General features: G+C 52.8%; 6 protein-coding genes across 6 annotated transcripts; 3 read left to right on the plus strand and 3 right to left on the minus strand.

The window, feature by feature from the left end:
* Positions 1 to 26: 26 nt before the first annotated feature.
* Positions 27 to 1,166, minus strand: J4E87_002040 (uncharacterized protein; the record flags this gene model as incomplete). Its single annotated transcript, XM_049373679.1, has 3 exons — positions 27 to 746; positions 809 to 1,056; positions 1,118 to 1,166. 3 exons carry the CDS (start codon positions 1,164 to 1,166, stop codon positions 27 to 29), a joined length of 1,017 nt encoding a protein of 338 aa, XP_049237049.1.
* A 267-nt stretch (positions 1,167 to 1,433) lies between these two features.
* On the plus strand, positions 1,434 to 3,503 carry J4E87_002041 (uncharacterized protein; the record flags this gene model as incomplete). The annotated part of the gene is made up of 3 exons (XM_049373680.1): positions 1,434 to 1,655; positions 1,747 to 2,701; positions 2,755 to 3,503. 3 exons carry the CDS (start codon positions 1,434 to 1,436, stop codon positions 3,501 to 3,503), a joined length of 1,926 nt encoding a protein of 641 aa, XP_049237050.1.
* Positions 3,504 to 4,537: 1,034 nt separating this feature from the next.
* On the plus strand, positions 4,538 to 7,091 carry J4E87_002042 (uncharacterized protein; the record flags this gene model as incomplete). Its single annotated transcript, XM_049373681.1, has 2 exons — positions 4,538 to 5,768; positions 5,818 to 7,091. 2 exons carry the CDS (start codon positions 4,538 to 4,540, stop codon positions 7,089 to 7,091), a joined length of 2,505 nt encoding a protein of 834 aa, XP_049237051.1.
* Positions 7,092 to 7,828: 737 nt separating this feature from the next.
* J4E87_002043 (uncharacterized protein) lies at positions 7,829 to 8,501 on the plus strand (the record flags this gene model as incomplete). The annotated part of the gene is made up of 2 exons (XM_049373682.1): positions 7,829 to 7,853; positions 7,918 to 8,501. 2 exons carry the CDS (start codon positions 7,829 to 7,831, stop codon positions 8,499 to 8,501), a joined length of 609 nt encoding a protein of 202 aa, XP_049237052.1.
* Positions 8,502 to 8,652: 151 nt separating this feature from the next.
* On the minus strand, positions 8,653 to 10,817 carry J4E87_002044 (uncharacterized protein; the record flags this gene model as incomplete). Its single annotated transcript, XM_049373683.1, has 4 exons — positions 8,653 to 10,192; positions 10,250 to 10,464; positions 10,516 to 10,623; positions 10,677 to 10,817. The coding sequence occupies 4 exons, from the start codon at positions 10,815 to 10,817 to the stop codon at positions 8,653 to 8,655; spliced, it is 2,004 nt and encodes a 667-aa protein (XP_049237053.1).
* A 487-nt stretch (positions 10,818 to 11,304) lies between these two features.
* On the minus strand, positions 11,305 to 12,410 carry J4E87_002045 (uncharacterized protein; the record flags this gene model as incomplete). The annotated part of the gene is made up of 2 exons (XM_049373684.1): positions 11,305 to 11,810; positions 11,849 to 12,410. The coding sequence occupies 2 exons, from the start codon at positions 12,408 to 12,410 to the stop codon at positions 11,305 to 11,307; spliced, it is 1,068 nt and encodes a 355-aa protein (XP_049237054.1).
* Between the last annotated feature and the right edge of the window lie 8,071 nt (positions 12,411 to 20,481).

A 20,481-nucleotide genomic window follows, 5' to 3' on the forward strand; every position in this document is an offset into this window, starting at 1 on the left:
GTACTACGCCACTGATTGTACCCCACTCATACCTTGCTCAACCAGATCATGAACCCAAATTGCACCACATAGCTATACACAAACAAAAACTGCGTCCTCCTCGACTTCTGACCAGTCTTGATATCCTGAGGATATCCCACGGGAGCAGGAGCGCCAAAGGCGTCTTGTGGTTTGTTGTCGGGCAACAGCACGTATTTCAGGCTCCTCAACAAAAAGAACGAGTTCGCGCTGAAGCAGTAAAGGAATATGACCCAGCCGACCCATGAACTACTGAAACCGATCCAATTGGCCAAGTTGGTGATGAGCAGCGATACGATGACGTGGACGAACTTGTAGCCGCTGTATGCGACGAGGTCGAGGAGTTGCGAGGAGCTGCTGATGGCGAGGAGGAAGGTGCCGGTTCGGATGATGAGGATCTCGAGTAAGGTGACTGCGATGGCTACGGTAGCGGTTTTGCCCAGGAGTTCGGGGTTGAAGGCGCCGCGTAGACCGGCGAATAGTGTTGACAGCAGAATGTAGGTCACCAGGGCCATGGTGGGTATGTACATGTCTGGTGAGTTGACATCTTCTCGCGGAGGTTGGTATAGTAGTGCGGCGGAGGCTGATGGGTCGGCCGTGTGTTGCCGTTGGCGCGACCAGGGACGGTGCCACCATGGGAAGAGGATGATGCGTAGTTTGTTGAGGACGTAGGAATTTGTGACGTTAAAATAATGTTTCAGTGCGGATACTGAGACAAGGCGTCCTAGCTGGAATGTTGTCAGTAGTCTGTTCATGAACGGGAGGCCTGCGCTATGCCTTGTGGACATACGTTCTGTTCCATATAGTGCTGCCCAGCGTCCACGGCGCTCTTTCCCATCTGGAACCCTAACTGAGCAGTGGGGTCGTTGATGAAGCCTCCGAACGACGGGTGCACGCCATATCCGCCTTGTTGAGGCGGCATGCCACCAGCCTGTGACCCGTAGCCATAGCCGCTCTGGGGTTGTGAAGGGGGTTGCGGGGGAGGTGGTGACCGTAGCTGAGGGACTGTGGAAACGTGTTGTGGGACGGGGTGGTGTACTTGATGGAGTCAGTACACAGCGTCTACAGGAGGCACGATGAGACGCGTCTTAATACGTACAGGGTGGTGAATGCGCCGGTGGTGGGTTGCCGTAGTTGGGGCGCTGCATGGCTGCGCGTCGGGGCGATGGTCGGTGTAGCGAGTGCGGTGTCTAAGAGAATGGAAAAAGACGAAGGAGCCCGAGTTTTGTGATGCGCAATTGGACACGTCGACGTCAATGTTGGTTGAATTTCTGCCTTGAGCTGCGGTGTCGTTGGCACCTCCGAATTCCGACCATCTGGCAAGAGCGTGCACGGCCCGTCGTCATATCCCACATGTGCCCGCCGCACCACCACGTCTCCCTTCCGCAACCTTCCCGCCGCCTTTCACCCTCGCCATGTTGGATACCTTCGAGATATTGACTACTTCCGGCGTAGTCCTGTGGTCGCGCACATATGTCCCGGTCGGCGCAAACGTCATCAACAGTTTAATCCGGGATGTCTTCATCGAGGAGCGCGTGCAACCTCACGCCGAAGATGCCGGCGCCAAACCTACGTACAAGAAGGAGGGATATACTCTGAAGTGGACCGCAGCGAAGGATCTTGGCCTCATCTTTGTGGTATGAACACAGTCCTCGTTTCGCCAATCGATCGAGATAGGGCCACGGCGCAATGCGACGTAGATATGCGCAAGAGCTGACCGTGCCATAGGCCGTATACCAGAGTCTAGTACACCTGACGTGGGTCGACAAGCTCCTCGATAATGTGCGCGCACTCTTCGTCGGCCTCTATGGCGAGCAGCTGAAGACGGAGCACAGCAGTGTGGTCAACTGCGACAAATTCGGCGCCTACTTCGACCGACAGATGCATGACCTGGAAGGTGCCAGCGACTCTGGCGCACCAAGTATCAAGCTCACCACTCCCGAATCGAGTACCGACAACGACAGCGCCGACGAAAGCTTGCCTAAGCCAACGGCATTACAGAAACCACAGCAGTCCTTGTACGATACGAGCGCCGATTCAACACCAGTACCCACGCCAGATACGTCGAGACCTACTACACCTGCGCAAAGTCAGCTTTTGACTGGAAAGGCAAGACCGTTTGGAGGGAAGATGTCACGGCGGGACAAGAAGAAGGCCTCGGCATTCAGCTCAGCACCAGTGTCATCGGGTGACGAAGCATCAGCCAAGAAGAAGGGCAGGGGCTCAGCCAAGAAGGGCAGAGTGTGGGGCGAGTTCGGGGCCGAAGAACAGGACGATTCTGTGCTCGACTACTCGCAATCAGACATCCAGGGCGACGCCTCTGGGAACGAGGCGCTTGAGGAGATCCGACCAGAGACATGGGGCCACAAGACAAAGAAGGGCGAGTTCGTGCTGAAAGATCTTGATGAAGAGATGGACGAGATAATTGCAGCACAAAACGCGAAGAAGGACAAGGAAGCACCCGCTGCCTCTGGTGGGCTAGTAGGGTCCAGTTTGGGTGCAATTGGCGGCCTGTTCAGGAACGTGGTTGGCGGCAAGACACTCACCAAGGAGGATTTGGCAAAACCACTTAAGGGAATGGAACAGCACCTCCTTCGCAAGAATGTGGCTCTCGAAGCTGCGGTGCGACTATGTGAGAGCGTCGAGCGCGATCTCGTGGGCATGAAGACTCCCAGCTTTACCAGTCAGTTGACACGCCTATCCCTCACCACACCCAGCTACTAACTATTCCAACAGCGATCGAGACAACACTCAAATCCTCCATGGAAAAGGCTCTCACCAAGATGCTTACTCCCACGTCCTCCCTGGACCTCCTCCGCGAAATTCAACACACCAACGCCACCACATCCCGCCCCTACGTCATCTCCATTGTCGGTGTAAACGGCGTCGGAAAGTCGACAAACCTATCCAAGATCGCCTTTTTCCTGTTGCAAAACCACCACCGCGTGCTCATCGCAGCAGCGGATACATTTCGTTCTGGTGCTGTGGAGCAACTACGCGTCCACGTAGATAGACTGAAGGAGCTATCGCAAAGAGAAGGAGGTCAGGTCGATTTGTTCGAAAAGGGCTATGGCAAAGATGCTGCCAACATTGCAGCGGATGCCGTTACCTTTGCCTCGAAGAACAGCTTCAACGTAGTGCTCATCGACACCGCTGGTCGCCGACACAACGACCAACGTCTCATGTCTTCCCTTGAGAAATTCGGCAAGCTAGCCAACCCAGACAAGATTCTCATGGTGGGTGAAGCGCTTGTCGGCACAGACTCTGTTGCACAGGCACGCAACTTCAACGCTTCTTTTGGCGTGGGGAGAAACCTCGATGGATTTATCATCTCAAAATGCGATACCGTCGGCGATATGGTGGGTACACTGGTGTCGATGGTGCACGCGACAGGCATTCCAGTGGTATTCTTGGGTACCGGGCAACATTACAGTGATCTAAGGACACTTAATGTTAGTGCCATTACGAGACTGCTCATGAGCTAAGTTTTCTACGGATTACCGGAGCCCTGTATTATAGTCTATCAATTCTAGTAATGATGTATTTCTGACCAGAGGAGGGAATCGCAACATGAGAACCCACTGCTCGCAAGTTGAATGCCAACGCAAACCCATGTCCAGTCAAGCTTCATGCGTAGCTAGTGACCCACACACCCCATTGTGGCGCCTGGAGAAAACCTGATCTTCGTCCCGTTGAAGCTTAGCTGTGGCTAAGTGACTGCGCCATGACCATTCCGGCAGATTTTGGCTGTAAGGCCCGCCGACACACCTCCATTCGAAAAGAGCCTCACACGATGTCAACCACGATGTCGTTGGCCAGCGCTGCACGGAAATTGCCGCTGAACGGCAAAAACGGCAGGCTAGGTGTAACGGAGCAATGCCCAGCAGCTCTTGTTGAATGCATGACCTTGTTTTGCAGAGATTGTGCGAGTTTCGCGTTGGGCAAATGACGACACAGACGCTCGTCCCCGCGTGCGCCTTCGACGTTCACGCCTCCCAAGCTTTACAGCATGCGCGCTATCGTCTTGGATCGACGTAACCGGTAGGCTAGACCATCCTCCAGCCTCTAACCAACCTGCGTTCCAGCCTCCGGCCTCGCGCGACTTGCCCCTGGTCCATCTTGTTTGGTAGAGCATGCGACTAGTCGGAACGCGTGTGCCGACCATGTACTATGACATTGAATGTTTATGGGGAAACGCCAGAGTCTGGGTGCTATGATGCAAGCGCCGTTATGGAAGGTGTAACCAGGGCCGATACATCAAAGGCAGCTCGACCTGCTAAAACCACACACTGAAAACGACACCCTCGTTTCGTGGCCTCATTCACATCCTCGACGTCGCGCACCATGTCTTCACCCAGCGCGTCTTCGCGATCGGGCAGCCACCGCAGCAGCTCTTCGTCAGTGTCTGCTTTGTACTCAACGCTCGTACCATGTATAGTGGTCTCTGGAATCCTCGTGGGTGCTTTCTTGCTATTGCGAGCAAAACAGAGGCGTTTATACGCACCACGAACTTTCCACGATGCGCTTTTCGAAGAGTACGTTTCATCACATATCTGCCTCCACATCTTCCATCGAGACTGACGAAGAACACAGTGAGAAGACTCCATCGGCGGGTTCAAGCAAATTCGGCTGGATCAAGAAGTTCATGCATATCAGTGATGACTACGTCCTCAACCACCACTCCCTCGATGCCTACCTCTACATGCGCTTCCTCAAGGTGCTCACACTCATGGCTTTTGTCGGTGCTATCATCACTTGGCCAGTGCTATTCCCTGTCAATGCCACTGGCGGAGGTGGTGAATCCGGCCTAGATATCATCAGCTTTTCTAATGTCGAAAACGACGTTCGCTACTTTGCCCATGCGCTCATGGCCTGGGTCTTCTTCGGCTGGGTCTTGTTCCTAATCGGAAGGGAGATGCTATACCTTGTCAAGGTCCGAAAGGCCTACCTGTTGTCCACCTGGAATGCTAGTCGCATCTCGCAACGAACAGTTCTCTTCACCGACGTACCAGAGAAGGATCTATCGCTCGAGAGTTTACACACTGCGTTCCCACAAGTCGCGCAGATCTGGTTGGTACCTGACGTCAAGGACCTAGAAGATGATGTCGAAGAACTCGAAGAGAATGTACCCAAGCTGGAGGCCAGCGAGATCAAGTTCATGTCAGCTGTCACCAAGCAACAGCAGAAGAAGGGTAGCGAGAAGAACGCAACCTACGACAAGGCATTGCGACCGACGCACAAGCTGAAGCCCCTCATTGGACACAAGGTCGACTCCATTGGCTACTACCGCAACCAAATCAAGGAGCTCCTCCCCAAGATCCAATCGGCTCAACAGTCCCATCTCGCTGGCAGGGAGAAGCTTGCCAGTGCCGTCTTCATCGAATTCGATACCATGGCCGCCGCCGAAGCCGCTTTCAACGAACACCAACATCGCAGACCAGCAAGCTTTGAGTCCCGCCAGATGGGTGTCTTACCCGATGAGATCATCTGGAAGAACCTCGGCATGGGCTCCAAGAACAGAAAACTCCGTCATATCCTTGCGAATATATTCATTGCGCTTCTGATTATGTTCTGGGCCATTCCTGTCGCGATCGTTGGTATCATCAGCAACGTCAACTATCTCACGGAAAACGTGCCGTTCTTGGCATGGATTGACTCCATTCCTGGACCCATCCTTGGTGTAATCACTGGACTTTTGCCTACCATTCTTCTCGCTGTACTGATGGCATTGGTACCTATTATCTGCCGCTGTAAGTTGTCCTTAGGCTCCCTATTCCCAATGCATACTGACAAATTTAGTCGTCGCCAAACTTGCAGGCGCAGTAACGCTGTCCGAAGTCGAGCAGCAGACCCAGACTTGGTACTTTGCATTCCAAGTAATTCAGGTCTTCCTCATCACAACTTTCACTTCCAGTGCCACCGCCGTCGCCAGTCAAATCGTCAGCAATCCAGCATCGGCTGTCTCACTACTGTCGAAGAATCTTCCCAAAGCTTCCAACTTCTACATCTCGTACTTCATTCTGTATGGTCTTGCCAACGCTGCAAGGTACCTTTTCAACTTGATGGGACTGGTGGGCGTGTTCATCCTGAGCAAGTTCGCCAAAACACCGAGAAAGAAGTACATGCGCTATGTGTCATTCACGGAGCCATCTTGGGGAGCGGAGTACCCGAAATGGACCAACTTGGGCGTCATCGCGATCTCATACGCCTGCATTGCGCCACTCGTTCTGGGCTTTGCGACACTCGGTATCGGGTTCATCTACCTGGCCTACCGCTACAACATGATCTACGTCCACGACACCCACGTTGACACCAAGGGTGGCTTCTATGCTCGCGCGCTCGAGCAGCTCATGGTAGGTGTCTACCTTGGAGAGCTCTGTCTCTTGGGTCTCTTCGGTATCGGCATCGGCAACAGTGTCACATCTGCTGGTCCAACGGTGCTCCAGATAGTGCTGATCGTAGCAACCATCATCTTCCACGTCATGATGAAGCGCAAGATCAAGCAGATGAACTTGCTCGACGACTCGAACCATCCCCAACAGCACAACGACGCTGAAAGACATTCCGAAGGCAATGGTATGCACCCTGGATACAACAACGTCAAACGCTCGCGCGAGGACAGCAGGCGATCTGAGCAAGCTCTTGTCTCTGGCTACAGAGAGGAAAGCCGCCAGTACGCCGGTGAGCAAGGCGCTGGCATGGCTCCTCCATCGAACGCCCCACCACAGCGATCCCTACTCAAGAAGGCGTTCTCCCCGCATACACTCTCCGTCAGCGAGATATCCTCCTCTTTGATCACACGCTTCCGCCATCCTGTACCAGCCTACACCCAGCAAGACGTTCTCGAAGCCTACCTACACCCCGCTTTGGCGCAACGCGAAGAAGTCATCTGGCTCGCGAGAGATCAAGCTGGCGTTAGCAAGAATGAGGTTGCGGAGCTGACTGAAAGTTTGGGAAGCTATGGTGTCGAGGTCACAGACGAGGGCGCACTCATGAATGAGAAGGGCAAGGTCGAGTGGGACGACAACAGCGTGAGGCAGGCGCCTCTTTGGGATCACAAGGTTGTTTATTAGGGAGTCTCATTTGTTGTAACGAAGGAGGGATGACGACGATGTTTATGCGACACCATTAATTTGTATTATACCCTTAGCTGACATGATAATATACTCGATTCGTACACTTTACGTCCTGGTACCATACCGCAGTCAATGTTCCAGTCGCTCTCAACCCACACCGCCAATATTACTCGCGGAAAGTCGCCCCGGGCTCGAGCGCCAAAGCCAGAAAAGGCCTCAGGTACAATGACACAAAATGTGGGGGAATTCGGACTACACTCGATCTGGTGCGGTGCCTGAGAGGCTTGCTGTGCATAAAAAGCAGCAAGTCCACTACAGCTTTGCCGGACGCTCTCCGGTCCCCGCCTAGTGGACCGCCTAGTGCATTGCAACGAACAATAAACAAAAGCTATGACGTCTTTGAACCGGAGACCTAGAACTTGGGGTTGCCAACTTCCAAGTACCTAGTAGCTGGTATATGAAGGTGTCGTGTTGAAGCTGGGGTATAGAATTATTCTTGCTACACAGCTTTGCAGTATTTCTAACCACCATACCACTTAACCTTTCTTTCGAATCTACGAATTGAACATTATGCCTCGCAACGGAGACGGATCTAGCGACAATGGCCCAATTGAGGGTCAAGAGCTTCTTCATGGAGCTTCTGGTGATGTACGTCTTCCAATGGACACAAGACTGAACAGCGACTAACACGTGACCAACAGAAAACCCTCCAACACACCAAGCACGTAGCCCCTATGCCCGAAGTCGAAGCAGGAGACGGTAAGAAAAAAAACCCAAACATGCCCAAACCCGTCCATCTCCCATAACTAACACCCCACCCCAGCCCTCCCCGGAATGGGTGCCGGCGGCGCCGCAGCCCCCATCGCCGACAACGCCGAAGAATTCGGCGTCAACGAGCCCAAAAAGGACCCTCTCGACGACGAAGAAGACTCTTCCGCCCAAGACCCGCTCCCACCCAAGAAAGACACATCCTCGTCAAAGAAGCGCACAGAACCGCACCACGGGGCCACCTCACCCGAGCGCTCGCAGCTGGACCAAAAGTTCACAAAGCTAGATAAAGACGAAGTGGATATCTCGACGTCGTCGAACAAGGGACAGGAGATGGATGCGAGGGCGCAGCGTGTGGCTGATGCGGTGGGGAAGAGTAAGGGCGCGGGGGATGAGGTTGTGAGGAAGAATGGGGGGCACGCTGATGTGGAGGAGTTGCATGGCGCGACGAGTTTGGAGGGTGGGGATCGGAGTATGGATGGGAAGAGCGGTGGGGCGAAGAAGGGCGGGCAGGATGAGAAGAGTGGAAGTGGAGGTGGGAAGGGGGGTAAGGGTGATGCGGAGGGTGTGGAAGCGCATTTGGGGGATAAGGTGCAGAGGGAGCAGGCTAAGAAGTTTGGTGTTAACCTTGATAATTAGTTTGGAAGATTGAGGAGATCCGAGTTGAGGTAATGGATACCAAATCATGTTATATGCATTCTTTGCACGTGGTCGTGATGTATCGTCGTATTGTGGAGACAATGTCGGACAGTGTCAGCACCCAACCATTTCTAGAGTCTGTCTCGCCCTCTTAGAGCATAGAGCTCACTACACCCATGATGACGAGTGCTGACCACACGGTCCACGCATTTCCTCTTACGCTCGCAGCAGCACCTTCGAACTCAGGCAGCGTGTTGTTACTATGCCCAGCAGGCATAGTACCATTGCCGCCGCTTTCCGCGCGGCACTTTGCAATAACCTCCGGGAACAGCGCAGTAGTATTCGCATCGACAACAAGGTACTGGCAAATCTCCGCCGAGCCATCCAGAATCGCATCGACGTACTCCTCGGTGCAAGAGCTGAGGTCCCAAGTGTAGCAGTACGTCAGTCTTTCGCTGGTGAAAGCGTCGAATTGCACATCAGGGTCTGGGCGACCAGTGCTCATGTATGTGCTGCTCTCATCCGTTCCAGATGTTGATTCAGTACCAGTAGCAATGTCGAGATTGAACAGCGCACGAGTGAAGATCTTGAAAGCGGTTTCGGGCTGGTATGCTGGGATAGCGTGACCGGCTTGGTACGTGCGGATGTAACTCAAGTTACCGTATTGACGAACGAGGCCACCGACGTAGGAGTCGTTGGTCTGGATCTCAGCGTATTGTGCGGAGGCATACCCAGCTGAACCAGTCCAGTTGATTGCCTTGGCGACGGCATCACCGCCAGCCCAGGGGCAGGCAAAGTCTAGATCTCCGTAAACGAGCGAGACTTTGATGCCGTTGTCGAGCAGGAAACCAAGGTCGTCGAGCCAGTTGTCACGTGGGTAGTCACCAATGTCGCGGTATGCGGAGGAGGCTTCAGGTGAGTTGCCTGTCCAGTTGAGTGGTACGCCGAGTTCAGCTTGTACCCATTCGCGGTTCAAGTATCCTTCATGGAATGGCGGTGGGAATGGAGGTGGTGACGGGGTGGAGATGTCGTAGTAGTCTCGGCCTGCATACTGGTTGTACGGGCTGACGATTTCCGCGCGACAGAACGATTCTGCGTCTTCGCAAATTTCGTTTACACCGGTATCGATACCCAGGTTCTCGGGGTCGTCTTGTCTAGCGGCATCGCGACAGTTCTGGATGCGCTCGAGGCATTCTGGCACTGCTTCAACCATGGCGTTGTATGTCGTCTCGTTGACGGCTTCGATACCGTATCCGTTTTGACGGAATGCTTGCTGAGGGTAGTAAGGGTACTGCACGTAGCGATCAACACATCCGGAGATGAGAAGCAGGGTATCAAGGTGCATGATGTAACCCTCTTCGCCAAGAGTACCATTCTCAATGCGCTGGTTTTGCTCTTCCCAAAAGGACATCATAGCGGGGCCGTAGCGTCCGCCATACGATTGAGCTGCAAGACTGATGCGAGTGTCGTTTGGAAGGTAGTGGGGAAATTCTTGGAACCAAGCTTGCGCAAATTCCCATGCTGCTACGGCTCCATTGACACTGCCAAACGCGGTGTTGTTTGGTTCGCGACTAGGGAAAGTTCCAGTGAGAAGAGTGGTGTTCTGTTCAGGCACGGTGGAGGTCTCGTTGAGAAGCGTGACCTCGCCGGTAACAAGGTTGCGAGTGATGTTCTGCAGGGTATCATAGGAGCTGCGGGCAGGAGTCAACAAACAGGTTCTTGGGCCAGGGAGCAGATGTAGTGCTTACAAGCCAACTTGCACCGGCTGGTCGAGATAGAGCATGTTTGAGGCTCTGTTCCAACTCCATTCCGCCGGACGCGTTGAGTTGGAATCTGGGTTCGCATAACATGGTCCGTTCTCTTCGAGAATACCATACATGGATGAAGAACCCGGTCCACCATTGAGCCAGATGGTGAGCGGCGCATTCGTCGGATCCTCACGAGCTTCAAAGAACCAAAAGAACTAGTTTACATTGGTAAGTGAGAGCTATGTATGCTTTGGACCTGCACTCACGGTGTTGATCGGGTAATCCTGTCCTTGACCCAAGTCCGCGGTTCCCGGAGGCAGATAGACGTGGCCGGAGTAGGACTTAACACCGGGTGTGGTTTCGCAAAGCGAGTTCTAACATGTACATATTAGATAAGAAGCATTGCTGATTGCTGAATCGCACGAACCTCTTTGAAGGTGATTTTTACACCATCTCCAAAGCGCGATTCTAAAACTTTGAGACCCACGGGCTCCGCTGGGAACTGAGCCAAGCCGGGCGCGGCGGAAACCAGCAACGCGACGGCTGCGGAACGAATGGTAGGAAGCATTGCGAGGCTGTCAATCTTGAGGCTCCAGGAATCCGAAGCCCATCAAGGTTTATGTAGGCCATCGATGCCAATGGCTTCCAAGCTTGTGTTCATCCTCGCAAGCCGTGTTATCGGCTTTGCAATCAGGCATTGTTGTGCTATACAGTCTTGGCGATGGCTTGGGTACATTCAAAGCGGGAGCGTTGAACTTTGGTTGACTACATCGGGAAGGTGGAAGAGGTGGTTGCCAAGTACCAAGTCTCGTCGTGAGCGGGGTGTTGTTGTTGCGCGCGGTAGTGCGAGCCGAGCCTCGTCATCGTGCTGTAGCAACGGAATACCGCAACGACCTGTCATTGTTCAATTCTACTACGAGCCGTAAATAGTAAATTCGGTCATCAACACTGTAGTGCATTTTCCGGCATTTTCCGCGTGAGAACCGTCGCGTTTCATCACCCGAAGTATGGCTTCCCGCGTTTACTCGTTCATCGGGCCGTCGGAGCTAAGAAAGTTACTTCAGAGCCTGCTTATCCATGTGCTCAATGTGAGATTGGAGCACGGCTGAGCCTATGTCTGAGTAAATAGTCTTCAGCTTCGATCGGAGATGGAAGGCCCCAAAACACTTCTTGTGCAGAGTTAGGCCGCCATTGTTTTTGAAGGTCTCCGCCGTAACGTTTGCAGGATCCCAACTAGACCGTCGGATATGTGCTGCCATACCTGTATAGTCATGTGATTCGAAAGTCAAAATCTGGGCAGAGTGCGCGAGATCGTACAGCTTTTGGATGCTGAAGGGAGTTTCGGAAGCTCTCCGTCGTGCTGGGTAGAGATCATTCTCCAAGAGGAAGGAGATGAAGGAGCCCAAAACCATGGCTCGACACTTGGGCTCCCATGATTCATCGACTTGACAGACATACACGTGTATGATGTCGTCTAGAATATCGTAGAGGACAGCCAGCATAGCCGAAAGTGTAGCTTCCCTGATTTGCAACATGCGCTCTTGAAGGTTGGTCAGCATATCTGCACGATTGTTTCGATTGGTTTGTAGATTCTCATACCCAGAAGCCCTGGAGGCATATACTTTGGAAGCTTTTGGCCATCGTCCATGATAGCATTCCCGTCGTCATCTAGCCCGATCTTCTTCACTGTAAACCGAGTAAGACGCTGAAAGCTGTCCTTGTAGCCAAAAGTCCAGGCAACATAGAACCAGCCGGGATCGCATCGTTCTCCGGAGTCCGTATCGGGATAGTGGCATTGCGCCCATCCGTAGAGATCCAGGAACGGCCGAACGAGCTTGACAATGTCGTATCTGGCGCACACGACAGCGAGCTCGAGTAGGGCATCGATTGTAAGGCCGTCTTTTCGTGGTATCTCATGGAAGCGCAGATGAGCGATTCGAAGTGCAATGTACAAGGCATCTACTTCGTCGTCCCGGAGCGGCACCTCAATGGCGCCGTTTTCTTTCCGGTGTCGCTCGAACATTGCTTTCCATACCGGGCTCGCCAAGGTCATTGCTGTCGAAGATACCTGGACCGGCTGAAGACCAGCTGAATCGGTGCCGACCAATAGGGTGGCGTCGCCGCTATCGTCGAGAACAATAGTCGGCTGCAACTCCGACATATCGACATGTCTGTCTTCCACCGATGCAGCTACATCTTCCGGCGTGTCGACCGTGCACTGCACTGCAGGTGTTGTTCTCTCAGGGGTAGGACGCGCTCGGGAAAGGAAGCTAGACCACATGATCCAGCCTCGCGCTTGCTGAGACGAATGATGATGTCCTGCGGTGGCCAAGGTGACGTCGCCAATTGTGTAATTCCGGTTGGAGTGTGAGTGTGTGGCAAGCTGGCTACGCGTGCAATGATGTGCACGCGTCCCGAGGTCGGTGCACCGTAGACGCGTCGGTGATCGCGAGGCTAATGACGCTAGTGAGAAGAGGTTTCAGATGTTCGTTTTTTCAGCGCAAACAAAGACAGAACAGCCCTTCGACAGCTACCCCAGCAAGCTTCCAATTTTACTTTCGCGCAGTGCCGCCAGCCGCCACACTTCGATTGAGGCGATGCGGGTCAATGCCAACCTTGGATAGGTCAGCCTCGCCGAGTCGTAGCCGACGCCTGATGCTTCCACAACAGGGCTCGCCCCGTACGATCCCAGATGGACGGATTGTACACCCTGTGTATTCGTGCGATCCAGCCTCGCCGACATGTGACGACAATGCTACAGCACAGCGCCTCATAGCTTCCAACCATGGGGAACCCGCGAAATCATGCCGAACGTCGACTTTGGCACGATCATTCGCGGCACGACCCAATCTCCGGAGTAGTATATCCACAATAATTATACTTCGATGACCGTTCGACCCTTCAGTCATCTGGCAGCATTGCGGTTTGAGCAGAGCTCTATGGACGGCGATATCCGTGGCCACTAAGCTTTGATACAACAGAATGCCGAGCGGGTGCAGCAGGTTGCAGCGTGCATGTCTGCGTGCTTGCCTCCCACACCGCGCAGCTACACGTAACACAACGACAGATTCTGGCGAGGTGCAAAGTGGTGTTTATTGATCAAAGTCACCACGGCCTTCAGTAACGAATCAACGGATGAGCACGCCAGGGTCCCGATCCCTATCATATCCTACCCGTGCCCCGGGTCGCCCAGAGCGAACGACATGTGACCAAGCCACTGACTCCATATGAAGCTGGTCGTGCGCCAGATGTGGCCTGTCTCGGCTGTAAGAATCGATGTGCATCACCCTTTCGCTCAAAAGATTAACACTAGATGACTCGATCTGGGACCACTGCACGCGTAATGCGCAATCGCCAACGTACGTTGCGGTCAAATCCGATGCCATGTCGAACGACTGTCTATGCATATGAAAGCTCAACTCGGTGTTGCACACATTTTCAGCGCATACTACCATTGCAAGGGCAGGCAGCTTTATACGACTAGTGTTCTTTTGGCACCGCATGGCTACTCACGGGTATGGTTGCAGCCTGAGAGAGATTCGTCATCGCGTTGGCAAAATCCAGACAAGCAGGAGGACCACATGTCATCTGACACCTACGCCTCAGGCCCAAGGCATCCAAACACCGCATTTACCCGTTGTATCGGATCAGAAAACCTCATACCGGCCAAATATCACCCTCCAGAGATGAGGATGGATCGCGGAAGATACAGGTCGTTTTCTAAACTGCCGATCCAGATTGCGTCACAACTGCATATCCGATAGAGTTCTACTATGGGTCGATTCGATGCAAGTACGCGGTTACACAGTGTTTGCAAAGACTAAAGCAGATGTTGAAGTGACTGCGTCTCGAACACGATGCAAAGCATGTTGCATCAAGAGGCGGATGAACCGGAACGAGTCAGCGTCTTGGGCTTCATCGGGGTCATTAGCAAGGACCTCATGGCCGTGCACGATGATCTCCTCATGTTTAGAATGCTCGAAGCGAAACTTTATCACAGCATCATCGAATCACGACAGGTTTCAAGCGTTCGAAGTCCAAAATACACGTAACGTATATTCCACGCTGCTGCGATTTCTTCACAGCTGACGAATTAGAAGAGTACCATCGTCTCCCGACGAGTGGTAGACAAGATCCGGTTCAGCTACACAAATCTACGGGCTAGCCGGTGGCTTAGCTTCCGCTTTGGCCTGTCCGGTTTGTCGGGTCTCATACCTCATGGTGATCATAGCTGCATGTTAGCGCAGCAACACCACTGTTGACACGATGGACACGAGTGGTACCCAATCGGCACAGGCACATGGCATGTTACCATGCCGGTAGCCTAGCGAGTATGATCAGCGCATCACACCGCCCAGTAACAGTTGAACCGACACATCGGACACATTCTACGCCACAAAAAGCTTCCATGACTGAGCCCGTAGCGTCCGTGTGGTAAAGCATGCACTCGATTGCATTGGTCGCAACTCATGTCACCGGAGATGGCGACAGCCCGCTTTCGTCCAGTACCGTCCCCATTACCTGTCAATGCAACTTGCAGAACCTGCAAGCATCAACTAGTCGATGTCTTTCCATCATGTTCAACGACCGGCAAGAATGTCAATCTCAACGTCATAGGAGCACATACCGGGAGCGCCCTATCACAGAAGCCGACATGCAAGGACGTTGAGCTAACCGCAAACCAGTGAGCGTGGGAGCCCTGACTACTAGACGTTCGGTACCAGTCTATGGCTTCAGCTTCTGAATCCACTTTCAAACCCCCACCGATTGTCGAGTGCGTCTCTAGATCTCATTGTCTCGGCATCGGCAAGAAAATCTACGTCCCAAATCGGGTTTGCGCGGACTGTTTTCAACGACACGATCCACAACAATTGCGAGTTTGGGCTGACGCCAACACTATTGCCTTGCAACTCATCAACGAAGAAACTGCGCGCAAGCACGTTCTGAAACGCAACATCGAAGCTCGTGGTCGCTATCTCTGCGCCTTTGAGGATCCAGATTTTCAGCACTGCAGGTGGCGACTACATGACCTGAACCTCCGCGGCACTCGCCTAGACTGCGCTTCTGTCCGCAAGAAAGGTACTGCGTGTACCAGGTGTTGGAGAAGGCGTTTGCGGAAGATCAGAATCGCCCAGTTCTTCACGCCGACGGGCCTATGCCATGAAGAAGCAGACAAACTGGTGACAAGGTCGGCAGGTTCGGAGGAGGGCAGTGAGGAGTCGGACGATGACGTGGAAGGCTACAACACAATAACGAGTTGAAGCCATACCAGAACCTGACCTGGTAAGTCGCTCTGCTAGGTTGTCGGCCACGCTAACAGACAAGGTGTACCACTGTACGACCTGCTTGTCATGCTAGCACCGCCGCCGAAGCCACACTGTGCATTCGGTACCGCATGTGGCTCACGTCCAGGAGGACAAGAACAAGGAACAGATATATGTTCATGGTGCAAGAACATGAGCTTCGACGCACTGTACAAGCAGGCCGAAGCACATCCAGACAAGCCGTTGCTGAGGTACCGCATCGATGTCTACAGGCACCAGCTTGAGCGCGACAGCTCCGAACGCATCAGAAAAGGCTGGACATATCTCTGCGCCTGCAAAGACCCAGAATTTCGCTTCTCAGCATGGCGCAACGATTTCAACCCCCAAGATTCTCGCCTCTGTGGCACAGTTCGGCATCGCGGACAGCTGTGTGCACGATGCTACCGCAAAGCACGAGAGCAAGCCTGCCATTGGCTCTCGGAATTCGATGGCGACCGAGTGGGGTTCCCGTGTGTCTTCGAGGACCCACGACTAAGACGACCCGTCGACAGCAACTGGAAAATTGGACCGCGGAATCAGCAGGGTGAGGCGGACCCAAGCTGGGAAAAGGATCCAAGGAGAGATGGACGCTGTGACAGGACGAGGTTTAGGAATCAGCTTTGTCAGAAGTGTTTCAATCGTATGTGCGAGATTCGAGGGTTTGGGCGGTACTTCGACACGGAGTGGGGCATACTGCGCCGAAACTATGGGGTGTGATCGCAGCGCTATCGACGAACCGATCTGAGTCAATCATCTCGTCGAGTGCCCTCGATACATTTTCTGTACACCTCAGATGAGGTTCAATCACAGCCCTGGATCGGCGCACGAGCTTATCACCGACGAACGACAATGAGGTCTCCGGAAATGCGACAGTACCACACCTACGGCTACTGCTTCTGGTGCTCACCTTTGGCACGGAGTCAGAGGCAGGCCGCCCCTTACAGCTTTATCGTATTGACAGTGCGGTTGATACGACGACACGACTAGTGCTTATAGCACATTCCTCCGCATCGGAAAGCCAAACAGCAACACCGACACATAGGAAACGGCACATTGCAAGGGAGCCGCAAGCCGTTTCGCTTACTGGATGCTACGATCGCTTCGCAAAACAAGCACATCGAGATAAAGAAGTTGAATTCTCCGCGGGAAATACCAACGCAAAGATGGACCCCAAAAGGCACATTATCTCAGCTGGCAGACGGGCTAAGAAGCAGGCGCATAGTAGTAAATCTCGCGGCTGAGTCGAGCTTTGCGGTAGCATACCTTGCATCCCTTCTGAACGGCCTTTTCCTTTGAGTTTCGGTAATCACCGTTTTCGCATGAGTGAACTAGAAACTGGTCGACTATCGGTGTGCATACATCTGGCCTGGGGGCTTGCAGGCCAACTCTATTGCTAATCGATATGGACAAAGTACGTCGGAATGTAGGGAAAGGACGCCTGTATGGTTCTGGCTGGCTGTACTTATCGTGACAGTGATAGTTTTGTGCTGTCTTTTATTCGAGAGTGTAATGATATAGGAATTGGCCGGATCGCTGGGAGTCGCTCGCGTATGGATGTATGAATCCAACCCGAACCGCGGTACCCATGGACCCTCTACGAAGCTATCTTCTTCGCTAGGAAAAATACTACGTATTTCCCCACACATCACTTATCTCTTCTTCTCAATAAGATTCTCGCGCAGGTGTTCGCCGATACACCATCGCACACACTATGCCCACAACCTTGACTCGTGCAGAAATGTCCTGCATCTGTACCCTCTCCGCTCTATTCCTGGATACAAACCTTGCTGATGGAGAACTCGGTGAAATCGCGCGGGCGTTAACAAGACTTCCTCTGGAGTTTGCCGAGATCGAGATGATGTTTTGGGATGACCTATTCCCGACGCTGATTTGGAACCTACTCAGGATTCATGGACAGCAGCATGCACTAGAAGAAGATGTAGTCTGTGGGAGAATTGAAGTCACACGAGCTGCTTCTAGCGAATTGTCTCTTGGCAAATTCACAAAGAAGCTCCTCTTCGGATGGATGGTATGGCGCGACTGGATGCGTGTCAAACGCAGGTTAGTCGATACTCAAAAGCTATCTTGATGCTGACTTACCTCTTGCACAGATATCTTGCAGAGAAGAAAAAACGGCGTCGGCGGGAATTAGAGCGGCAGTTTGACGCGACAAGGGTTGGTAGACTCATCAGGCGAGTCGACTTTCTCCGGACGGTTTTCTCGAGCGGTCCTGATTGGACTGCATGCTCACCGGGTCCTATGAGCAGTCGTTATTTCGAGTTTGGGTCTTTAGCAATCACGTTTTGTTCGACTATTCTTAGAGCGGGTGGGTGGGCTGTCTGGTGGGCTGCTACTGGACCTTTGATGTCGGCTTGTCGACTACCCAGAAGTTCAAACTTTCTGTGTTGAACGTGTTTAAGTCTGCGCTACCGTCTTTTGAAGGGGTGGTAAACATTCCATTTATCGGTTAGTAAATGGGGAGTTAACTATGCGCGATGGCAAAGGAGGAGGCATCGCGATGGATCTTGATGGTCTTGCGAAGGGGTCATAGTGTTGGAGTTGGTGCGTGCCATCAGTGACTCCTGCAATGACTATCCGTGTTACTGGAACCAATGTGACTCAGTCCAGCTATTTAGCAACACCACAAGTGCTTCGAGCCTTTTTTGAGCACTTCGCCACAAAATAGAGCTGGCCGTTAATCCAAACTTTTACCTATCCTTCAGCACAAACTTCAACCTTGAAGCGACGACAAGCGAACGATTTCTTCAGCATGTCATTGTACATACAAGAAGGGACGCCAGCCGCCGGCCCAGACGAAGACATGCGCTGCTCTTTCTTCAAATTTGATCGGGGTATATGCGCTGCCGACGCAGATGGAGTAGCAGACGAGCCTTGCTACTATTGCGTCAGACAGCACCCATATCTCCTGGAAGAAAATATAAAGGATCGCCGTTATCTGAGACGTGGTCTAAAACATCGCGTCCATGATTCAAATCTGGATGACCAGTTCAGAAAGCTCAAGGAAGATGCGTCGCGGCCTCCTGCTGGGCGGTCGTTGTGTTATCTCCATCACCTCAAGCAAGGTGACTACGACGTCAATAACGCATGGTTCGAGAGACTACTCTTAGCAAGAACACATCACAACTGGGAGAAGGAGGAGAACCGCCTGCGCTTCTCCCACATCATCATCTGCGAACCAGTAGATGACCCGTTAGCGCTTTGCCGTGAATGTGTTGAAGTCATGCACTGCTACGACGAGGTCAATGAGTTTATTGAGAAAGAGGGATCGAAGCAGCAGAAGAAGGTGTTTACCCAGGAAGGAAGGGTCACTTACGAGTGCAGGATGCAGAAGAAACCAGAAGAAAATGCCTTGGCCGGTTTATGGGAAGAACGATTCAAACACTGCGGTCCCAAAGGTTGTCAGCGGGTGCTTGGGAAACATCAGATATGCGCTAGCGACTACGAGTTCTATCGAAAGAAGCCAAGCGGTAAAGAGGTCATTGATAAATACTTTGGCGAAGATCGCGTAACAAGAAGCGTACCCGCTGGGCCATAGTGGTGGACTTTGTATGTAGGGGGAGCATGAGGTCGGCAAGCTGCTGTACGCAATAAAATAGATAGTCCTGCAATGGCAAAGACAGCTATGCTGCGTATGACTGGAGTTTACATTGAGCTTGTGAGAAGTGAACGAAGCAGATACTGGTGAGGGTCGCTGCCAGAGGGAGTCATGTTGGCGGAGCACGTATATGTCTGTGCGAGGCGCAATGCCACCGCGATGTATGACTGAACCTTTGAGTAGTCACAATTCCTAGTCATACCATACATCATGTTTGTAGTGACAGAATCCGCCCCGGTTTTGCTTTCTGTCGAGCCATAACTCTTAACTTTAGCAAATACAAGCCTCTCTACTAAAACCTCTATTACAAAGTGCCTCATACCTTCTCCCATCCGCTTCGTGCAAGTCGACACCGAACACGTCAGCGATCTCGCAATCATCACAGAGCCTAGCCAGACCACCCACACCCAAGAAACATGACGAACGAAATCCGAGCCTGCGCGCTTCATAAGAAATGGGACAAATGTCGCGCCAACGCCCCCAGCACAACGCTATGCGCGAACTGTGAACACGTCCATCCCGCTACCACATTCCTATGGAGAAGCAAGAACCCGGGGTTCAATGATCTCTTCAAAGAGATCGACGCAATGAACGAGGACCCCCACACATGCGTTACCCGCCGGGAGCGATACGCGCGCACCAAGATGGCGGCACTGGTGGTCGAAAGCTGGAAACGTTGTAATCGTCTGACTTATCCCGAAAAGCCGGGCCTGATCTCCTGCGGGGGAACGGCAAAGGAAGACACCTTCTGTGATAACTGTCTGAGGTTCCTGGACCAACGCGGCCTTGGGGATTACTTTAATGGGGACCACACGGTGAATGAGGACAAAGTTCTGAAGGACGCGGCTGTTTAGGAATCGCTCTTGGCCATCTATGAAGGCGGTTCTGGATACCGTCATGGCCAAGGCGACAGGTGCCAAAGACCGAGCTATATGCTGTATCTACACATGTAGCTAATGTACCGGGTTACCATCAATTCAAAAACGGGGTTGGGTAGTCTAATGTACAAAAGAGTCTCGCAATGACGTGTATGAGTTGAAAAAAGTGTGGAGTTTGGTAAGACTTGCTTCTAGAAGGAATGATGTTCGCGCGCCTTCCCCCATTGAGCCGCTAATGCCGGAGAGGAGGGGCATTACGCCGCCTTCGGCCCTCAATAAATTGCGAACACAAGACTCATACCAGACCCCGATATCTCCGCGCACCCTTACGACTGCCCATACTGTGACTCACAGTTGTTTCATCTATAAGGAAGTCAGCTTCTGGCTTTGCGCTTTTGTCACACACTCCAACTTCTCGACTTGGTATTCAGCAAC

Source organism: Alternaria ethzedia (genome assembly GCF_023757985.1).
Source record: "Alternaria ethzedia strain BMP 0044 chromosome Unknown scaffold_3, whole genome shotgun sequence".
Classification (NCBI taxonomy): domain Eukaryota; kingdom Fungi; phylum Ascomycota; class Dothideomycetes; order Pleosporales; family Pleosporaceae; genus Alternaria; species Alternaria ethzedia.